The sequence below is a fragment of the Fulmarus glacialis genome, unplaced genomic scaffold (assembly GCF_000690835.1).
Source record: "Fulmarus glacialis isolate BGI_N327 unplaced genomic scaffold, ASM69083v1 scaffold28007, whole genome shotgun sequence".
Taxonomy (NCBI): Eukaryota; Metazoa; Chordata; class Aves; order Procellariiformes; family Procellariidae; genus Fulmarus; species Fulmarus glacialis.
The window spans coordinates 282-9993 of record NW_009225537.1 but is presented as its reverse complement, the minus strand read 5'-3'; the positions used below and the strand labels follow the sequence as shown (position 1 = coordinate 9993).

Sequence of the window (9712 nt, the reverse complement as noted above, 5' to 3'; positions counted from 1 at the left end):
GCAGGAGCCAGACTTAATGGAGTAGGGGCTAAGAAGTAAACAATTTAAGACAGATGTAGTATTTGCAATGACTAAGATGAAAAATGTATTTCAAAGAATAAGGAATGGACACTGCAAACTTTTGCCAAAGAGAAACAGAAGTATCCACTGAAACAGTACAGCCTAATTACGATCCACCTAAAAGGGAAGACACGTATTAGAATTGCCCTCAATACTACACTCAGAATTAGTTTCTTGAGTCAAGTATAACCAAATTCAGAGGCTGCACTTGTCTACTGAAAAACAGCAGTGAAAGACACTGAGGATTGCTTAATAAGTGTTTCCTACTAAAGTTCTCAGAAGCTCTCTCACCATGAGAAATTAATCACAGAAAGAACAAAAAAAATTAGTTTGGAGGCAGCTCTCTGTGCCCATGGAACCACAAGTCTTTGCAATGACCACAGCTAGGACAGAGCATAGCGCAAGGTGTTTCTCAGAGTCTCTGTAGAACGACTACACAGAGAAAGTTGCAGTGACAGAAAACAAACAAACCAACCACACCAAAACCACTGCAACTAACTGAAATACCAGAATATCTAGGGAGAGCAAGCCAAAAGACATGAAAAAAGAGCAAGGGTGCAAGTATCTGAGCCGGAAGGGAGTTATTAGAAATCCACGAACAGAAAAGGAATACGGAGAAACTAGCACACTGGGTATCAACAAACACATAAAATCAAAATGCACACAGTTCTTTTTCCACAGACTTTCAAGAGTCTCTGTAAAATTAGACAAAAGTCAATCTGAAAAGAAAGGGGGGACAAAAGCAGCCTGCAGCGACAGATTTCTTGTCCTCAGGGAGAAACACACCCTACCAGGAGGTGTTTGTCTGTTACACAACATGCATACTCACACACAAAGACCAAATTTTCAAGAGAAAAATACCATAAAGGTACCTTGTTTATTAAAACACTATAATAAGTGATAACATCTGTAATAAATTACTCCATGCCTTGATCCTCTCAGCTGACCTGGACAAGTAAGCACAGGGAACTTCATAACACATGGTAACTTCTTGCCAGCTGAGGAATTCCGGATGGGGATTCCACTCACAGAGGGAAACACATCAGTATGGCTGCGCAGTCCTTTAAGGACCCTTAAGACTAGGGTGGGCGCTGCTGCAGACTGGGACTGATCTCAGATCTATCATAAATCTGAGATTCAGCCAGGTGACTCATTTAAGCCAGATGATTTCTAGCAAAATACACTACAATCTTCTGAACTCAGCACACCACGTTGCTCCCTGAGGAAATCACGAAGACCTAGGAGAGGGAGCATTTTAACAGAAGTTTGACAGCTTCTACAGTCAGTTATGCCTGAAAGAACATAGCTGAACACAGTTCACCTTCCTAAATAAACCAGCTATCAGAACAGGAGTTGAAGTGCAGCCCACTCACCGTTAACATTGGCACAATCTTTTCGCAGGAACTCCAGCGCATGCGGGTGGTCATGCTCCACTGCCTGAGAGACATCAATGATGTACACGTCCCCGCTGTGGTACCTGCAAACAAACACTGAGAGCTGCACTAACTCCACCGCTGTTATATGGGAGATTGTTGAGGGGCAGGGAACAAAGTGTGCTTCAAACTTAAGAACCAGCAAACAATCTTAACATATTTCTCCAGCATACACCTCGCATATTAGGGCCAGAGTGGCTTTTTTGGGTCAATCCTTTCCCGCCTCTACACAAGCTGTATTATTAAACTTTAAAGAAATAATCTTCTTGTGAACACAAAAAGCAGTGTTATGGGTAGGGGGAGAAAACAAATAAAAAAAATGATACCTTACTAATTTTTTTCTAGTTGAGTTTTTTTTGTTTGTTTCTGAGGGGTTTTTGTTTGGGGTTTTGTGTGGTTTTTTCTTTGTTTGTTTTTTGGTTTTGTTTTTTTAAAACAGAGAAAGCTCAGATCTGGGTTAAAAGCTACATAATTATTACATAAGTTACAAAACCCAGTCACAAAAAGGACCCCACCCTCCCTTAAAGGTAGATTAGTACTCTCACATAAAGGTTGCCAATGCATACATTTTAGATGTCACAATTCAGAGCAAATTTTAAAAACATACAGCATGTTAAATTCACTGAGATCTGCATGAACAAGTCTGGCATCTTGGTACATTCTTCTCATGTACTGGATGATTTGCAGATACAGCTCCCGGACTTTGGAGTCAGATAACTGAGCATTCTTCAGCAGAGGAGCAGGCCTTGAAATTACAGCACAAATAACAGAAAGTGAATACTTCTTCCTCCTTCACACCAGCTACAAATGCTTTAACTGCTGTACCTGATCCATCCACTCACTAAGTGTGTCAAGCAAGTCAGCATGAGCAGCTAAGTGCACAGAGCCAGCATGAAGGGCAGCAAAGCTTGGTATATGCTTGCCAAAGATACTGGAGATCTGTTTCCAACTTGAGCTAATTTGGACCATGCTACATTAATGTTTGTACTACAAAACTATGAGCTATCTTCATGTATGATTAGCAAGCCTTTCCAGCCTTAATCTCTGGTTAAGCCACTTTACAGATTCAATTTTGCACACAACTGAGGCTTCAGAATCCTGCAGATTGTCTGCAGTAGTGGTTGGCAAACGTCTGGGTATTCTACAGGTCACATGCACATGTAAGAGTAACTTGTTAACTTTACAGGCCTAAACTAGTAGTAGGTAAATTCAGAGGGTTGGTTTGTTTGTTTTTAATAAAACATTGTGGAAGGCTACTAATAAAAAAAATATTTTATTTTCTAAGGATACTTACCTATCACCTTTACCAATAAAGCCCATGACAAGCACATGACTTCTTAGCATAATTGGCTCTGGGCAAGGTATCTGGGCTGTATTTAACCTGTAACACAATAGGAACAAAGCCACAAAAAAATAAGACCAAACTCTACTATTTGCATTGCACTGGTGCCTATAGGAGCTCTGTTGCTTTAAACGTAATATACAATAAGAGCTCCTCTACTCAGGAAACTCTCACTTCTGAAGAACAACTAGGAAATGAACACAAAAAGCCACAACCATTCTGGCTCTGACCCTTCTCTAAACATTCTTGTATTGGACAAAGAATCTTTACACCATTCAGGTTAATCCTAGATTAACCTGTATCACACAGTGTGCTGTTACTCAGCAGCAGCTATTTCTAGCTTTTCCTCACTTTTCAGTCAGACAGAGCGTTCAGACATTGAAGAGCTTAGAACACGAGCAGCAAGACAAAAGAATATCTTTATTCCTCCCTCCCCTTTCTTTTCTCTCCCACAGGGAAGCTTAAGACACTTTCCTGAATACTCCAGAGACCCTAAAAGGTAGCAATAGCCATAGTTTAGCAATAGGAGAGTACCTCTTATAAACTTAAAGTTTCAGTTGCTTTTGCATGCTGAAATAAAAACTGGAAGAATCACCTTATTAAATTCCTCATTTCTTTTTCAGCCCATGTCTTCACCATTTTTCTTGGGTTGCCTTTGCAATATCCATGACGAAATCTTTAAATAAAGAAATAACAGACAACAGGGACTCATAGCCAATCAATGCAGTATTAGCACTGGTGATTTTACCACCTGTCAAACAAAACCTCTTCCCCAGTAAAACCAGGCAGAAGTCAGACTCACCTGAATTCACCACTCACATACTTATCCCGATCTTTAAACATCAGAATAGAGGTTTTGTAAATCTTTATTGCTCTGTTCTCTCCATTCGCAGTACTGGCATGATATACATTAGCCTATCAGATTATGAAGGGAAGAAATTAATATTAAAGAAAAACTCTTTAAACCAACATAACCTTCTCCCTTCATCTCTATCAGATCTTTTCCAGGAGTCAGAAAAAGATCTGATCTCACCCCAGCCCCTACGTGGCACTCAGCCGAGTGAGACTGCACACAAGAGCAATTTCTTTTTCTACCAAAGGCAGCTTACGGGAAGTATCTAAGACTGGGCAGAGGTGTGTCAATGCATATAGGACAAAAACAACAATGCACAAGAAAACTCTGCCTCATCCACATTTTGGAGACTGAAACAAGCCCTTGTGTGAAGGGTTAATTTGAGTCTGTGCACTATTTAGGCCCTATAGCATGGCCCAAATATCTCACGTTGACACCTCTACGCAGGGTGGAAGTATGCCTTTAATCAGCATCCAAAGACTTTGAAGAAAACAAGATCAGCCTAGGGACTAGGCATTCTAAAACTGATTTATTAATTTACTTGGAAATTTGTGGTCTGGTTTTAATTATCTGCAATATTACTTGATAATAACAGCACACAAACATGCTAGTTTTGTAAAAGCAATGAAGGTTTAATAGTATTTTAAACAGAGTTTTGTTACACCATTTAGATACTCCCATGTCTGCTGACACATGGAGCTGGTCTGATCTGCATGCAAGAGAGTCTCGCATGAAGAAAGAATTACGTGGGTTTGTATGTTTTTCAGGCACTATTTAGTATTGTGTGTACACATACCCTTTCCAAAAGTTTCAGTTGTAACATACAATTAAGAAGATCCACAAATTTAAGATAACATTTAAGTATTCTGAGAAATCTTTCATACTTGGGAAACTTGTTTCCTTTAACACAAATTGCATTTTATCTTAAGACAGCTTCCTACCAATCAAGCAACACAAAAAAAAAAAGCAGTACTAAACTCAAGTATTTCAATACATCTTCTGAGCACCACAAGCTTCCACCTAGCTTGCTGAGAAAAAGACTATCATGTCATTTGTAATAAAACTTACCTCCTTCCCTGTGCTGATGCAGCCATTGATTTCTGATATGATACCTCTAGTTAGCATCTTAAACAGAATCATTCGGGTCCTTGGATCCAACACCTCAAATTTAAAACAGAAAAGTCAGCACAATTGCTCCCTTTGAAGAGGACAAAACCCACTAATACAGTCCATTCTTAGTACCATATTAAAGGATCCATGGCATCAGACTATTCTTAAGGATCAAATGATAATCCAAACAGCAGCCACTCAGAATTTTGCTGTGATTCTAGAACAGTACTTCACTTTTTCTTTCAAGATTTTTTTTTTAAGCTAAGCATATGGCCTTGAGCTATCTTTAGAAGAGAACGATTTCCCGCCCACAGTTACATTAAATGTGTTAAAATAAGGTTTCTCTTAAGACATGGCTATCATAACTGAAATAGAGCAGATATGTGGCCTTGGGCACATATTTTCTTCTTGCTAAAGAAGAAAAAAGGAAAAAAACCAAACCCAGTATTTTTTTATTGTTCTTTGGAATTTAATAAAAGCTTAAGATGGAATTCTGCATTACATATACGACCAAATCACAATACTAAGCACAAAAAAGGAGCTCCAAAATGTTTATGGAAGCAAGTACAACCTTCTTACACGAAAGAAACAGAAAGAAACAACAGGTCTCTCCAGGATAACAAGGGAAACAGAATTCCAAGGCAAAACTCTGTTCCTACAGTATCCATTTTACCATTGAGTCAAAAATTCCACATTATTTGTTCCAGTCAAAAGAGAAATTTGATGCATTAAGGACTTACTTGTTCTACTGTTGCTCTGTCTGACTTATCTTTGACACGGTACCTAGCAGAAGTAAAAATAAAATGATACAATCCCACACATGGACTCAAAGTACTTTGACAGAGTAAAACATGACATTCTGTATCAAAGAGAAGATGACAGCCTCAAGAAGCAAGGCTTTCAGTTCATACAAATCAAAGGTTTCTCCTGCAGGCAGGGGAAAAAAACCAACCAAACAAAACCCCACAAATAAATATCAGTGCCCTTCACTTTTACAGATACCTTCTTGCCTCCACTGAATTATGCTCACTCAGGAGAAAACGATATCTGTCTTAACAACTTAGGGCTATAAGCTGCAGACTTAAAAAAAAAATTTTTTTTTTTTAAAAAAAGGTACCTCTCCTCACCAAATCATCAGATGGAACCTTCAAAAGGCTTCCAGTATTTTTTTTCTAGCCCAAATGCTTAAGGATCTCTGTTTAGAAAAAGAGTATCAGAGATAAAATAGTCTTTTGCTAGTGGAATGACAGCTGTTACTTCTGTCTTACTACACCAATACAATCAGTGTGCTACCAGAAGCAGTGACAGAAGCATCAAAACTTTGGAATGATTTAAGCAACTGATCTGGAAACCAAAATATTTAAGACCAGAAAGCAAACTGCATGCAGACTATTTACAAATTTTGGTCTTCTTAATAAATTTATTCAAAACTCAGGATCACGCTAGGAAATAAGAACTACTCTTCTGGGTTCAAATTATTTAAATGAAAATAGAACTAGGAGTAATACTCACATGTCTGCTTCCTTCTGTCTAGACTTTTCTGTGACTCGGTTTATAACAGAGTCATCAAAATTCAGCTTATCTGAAAAACACATAAGAAATGAAAAAAAAAACCCAACCAAAATCAAAGAAGTTTCCTATGTTCAGAATTGTCCCTGCAATTCTACTGCCAGTCAATATGCCACAACACAATGTTCAAACACAAGTGGAGCCCAGAAGCTTAGCTACATACCAGAGTTAACCTAGCACTACACTCTTGTCTACATTTCAAGGACTATAAGGTAATAACACAGATGAGTGAGGCAGTCCCACAGACTTGGAAGTGTAATGCCACCCAGAAGTAAAGCGTTTTGGATAACATCTCACCATTAAATTTGTCCACCATTCTCTTATCACAATCGAATGCCATTTTTCTGAACAGAATAAGCACCGGGCTCCAGGAGTCTCTCCTCATCATGTATTTAAAATGTTGATTAATTGCTAAATGTATAAAAGCTGCTGTATTTGGCTACATATACCAGCACTACTCTTTCAAGCCTTCATTTTAGAACCGCTTTGTTGCGAAGGAAAATACAACCTCTATTTACTACCCTGTCAAAAGGCCCCAATCACAGCTACATCTAGCCCTATAAGGCTGAGCTGAACAGGCATTTCCATCGCATGGTAAACATCAAACTACACTGGCTAGGACAGCAGCCTCTTCACTTACCACAGAAACTCTACTCCTGTGAGATATCGGTTGCATAATGTACCACTCCAATACTACAGAGGACTGCAACTGTCTAGAAAATTTAGCTATGGTAGCAGCTTTGAGAATGACCAACATCATCACAACAGAGAGTTGATACCCTCCCTCCAGCCAAACAGCTTGCTCCTACAGAGAAGCTAGGGAAGAAATACTTTATGTGGTCTGGAGAAGTCAAGGGGAAGGAAAAAAAAAAAAACAACGAACAAAAAAACCAAAACAGCCCTGTGGCTCTGAAGGGGGAGAAAAGGGGGTATGACAGCTGGTTAATGGAGGCTAAAGGCAACTTCAGGTATGCAAAAGCTATATTTTAATCTCTCCGGCAATGGTTAACTGCCATTCCAGTGAGTTCTGGCTTAAAGTAAGCAGAATTAGTCTGAGAACATCACAGAGTGGTATCTGTTTTCATAAAAGACGACAATGCAATTATACTCACCTAAATTAATTTTATGTTCAAACTTCCTTAAAGCCTTGTCTGTAGGGGTAGACATTTTTGCTGAATAGCAACTAGGGGTCTGTCTATTTGCCTGAAACAAAGGATTTGTTAAGTTGCCTTCTCTAGATAGCCCTTTGAAATACAGACAGTATCATTGGAAAAGTCAGCTCAAATGCCTGTGCCTAGAGCTATAAATATAAAAACAGAAAGAGTGAGGAAATGGATACAGATTAACGTCAGATTTTACTTAATTCAAGAAAAGACACATCAGTTAAAACTCCAAAAAGTGCCCCAACTCAGGGTTATTTTTAGTCTGGGAATTGAGCTGCAAGTCTCTCATATTAACATTTTTTCTATCTGTAAAAGGAAGGGAAATAGCAGACGGAAACAAGGAGAAAAATGAGAGAAAAAATTAGAAGTTCATGAACAAGATGCTATCTTTTCTTACATGTAGTCTTCTCCAAACACAACTAATATCTGAACACAATTTCACCAACACTGGACAGCATAAACCGCTAACTAAAGTCAAGAATAAATCACCCAGGACAAGTGCTGTGAGTGGCGTGATATGCCATGATCAGCACCACTCTAATTTATCTCAACTATTCTGTTATGTTGGTATCAGTAAGAGAAAAAGAGGTTTTGAACCCCAGTGTCTAACCTGAGGGGAAGAAGGATGCTAGTTCTCACATCACGTGTGCTTTTCATTCTGCACAGCGCCAGAGTTTCTATGCCAACAGCATACACTCTCAATTAATCCACTTCTGGCACCTCCCTCCATCTTCTATGTTTTCTTTTGCTGCCTTCACTGTTAGTCCAAAACATAACCTGTTTCACCCTGGGTGTGACAAGCAGGTATGGTCTCAAAATTAAATAGAAAAGATGGGGAAGATGCTCAAAAACACAGAGGAAAAATACCAAAAAGTAAGCAACATCAGTAGAGATCGGGCTGGGCAAAGAAAGGTTGAGAAAGCTAAGGAACAGAAGGAAAACTGCAATGACAAAGACAATCCAGCAACAGCGACAAGGAAACCAAGAGGAGCTCTGGCTACAACATACATACACACATGGCATGGCAGAGAAACAGGCCCAAAGGAAGGGGATTCTCTCGAGGGAAAATTTCCATTTGCATTTATGCTCAACATAATACTAACAAAGAACAAAGCCTCCAGGTTAGCCCCATTTGCTCTTGGGCACCCCTGATGCTCACAAAATAGCCTTCAACATACCTGTGGATTGCATCCACCAGCAGCATTGTGACGCTTCATGAGTCTTCCCACCTCATCATCCCAGTCCCAGTCTTCATCTTCCTCTTCATCATCATTGTCATCATCACCATCTCCTTCCTCAGTGTTAAATTCTTTGCACATGCATAACTGGCAGTTCTCAGTCACCTCACCTTCTTTAACTGTTTCTGTGTCTTGCGTAAATTCACTTCAAACAAATACAGATGTTCATATAACTACAAATGATTGTTACAGTCATCAAAAATTCAATACATTTATCCCAACAAATAATTTCACAAGGTTAGCTTTCCATGAGATGTTTCTCACTTCACCTGTCTTTAAGCAAGCCCATATGAGGATGTCACTGCCTTTAAAGGATGGACTACATTTAAATTATTTTTTTCACCACATCAGTGCCGCTTTCTAACTTCTTCTGCAGTTACATATATTTGGATCCCTCTGACTCCAATCAGATGAACGCACCAGATCAGGCCAGCTGGCTCCCTCACCAGAGACGAGCCACTCTGCCTGCTGCCACAGCAGACTTCCACCTGACAAGGTATCACACACAATCTCACTGGAGGCAGACAGCCAACCTGCTGGTAACTCAGGGCACCAGCACAACCCACGTGGAAAAAGTTAGGCCTAAAAAAGATTTGTGGGAGAAATGAACCCTTTTGACTTACTCATATCTTAATGTCTGTAGTACGTCGCATTTTTCTGCCAGAAAAAGTATGTCGCAAAGCAGATTCTCTGCGAGCACTTGGCATTTAACTAAATTAATGGTAAACTAGAAAGAAAATGGCTTGCACACACAACACAAGACCATTCCTTATTCACTCCCCACTAAATATAAAAACCTTTAGGCTTTCAGTCCAACAGAAAACGTGCTTTAACACCAAAACGAATCAAACTGACCTGCTGTCCTAGGCAACCCACTGTTCTCTTATGCGGTTTCACACGTTCAGTTACACTCAAGTAACACCAAAGTGAAACTGCCTCTACCA

At 39.4% G+C, this 9712-nt stretch overlaps 1 protein-coding gene across 1 annotated transcript in view; it reads right to left on the bottom strand.

Moving 5' to 3' along the window:
• The window catches only part of RIOK1 (RIO kinase 1), a gene marked incomplete at its 5' end in the record, with an annotated part of 15474 nt that extends 6561 nt beyond the window's left edge, over positions 1–8913 (bottom strand). The window contains 10 exons of the mRNA XM_009582523.1: positions 1434–1537; positions 2101–2238; positions 2788–2874; positions 3431–3511; positions 3638–3750; positions 4757–4849; positions 5539–5581; positions 6311–6380; positions 7480–7570; positions 8709–8913. Coding sequence (XP_009580818.1) covers positions 1434–1537; positions 2101–2238; positions 2788–2874; positions 3431–3511; positions 3638–3750; positions 4757–4849; positions 5539–5581; positions 6311–6380; positions 7480–7570; positions 8709–8913 — 1025 coding nt within the window. The remainder of the gene's footprint in view (positions 1–1433; positions 1538–2100; positions 2239–2787; positions 2875–3430; positions 3512–3637; positions 3751–4756; positions 4850–5538; positions 5582–6310; positions 6381–7479; positions 7571–8708) is intronic.
• Positions 8914–9712: the final 799 nt, after the last annotated feature.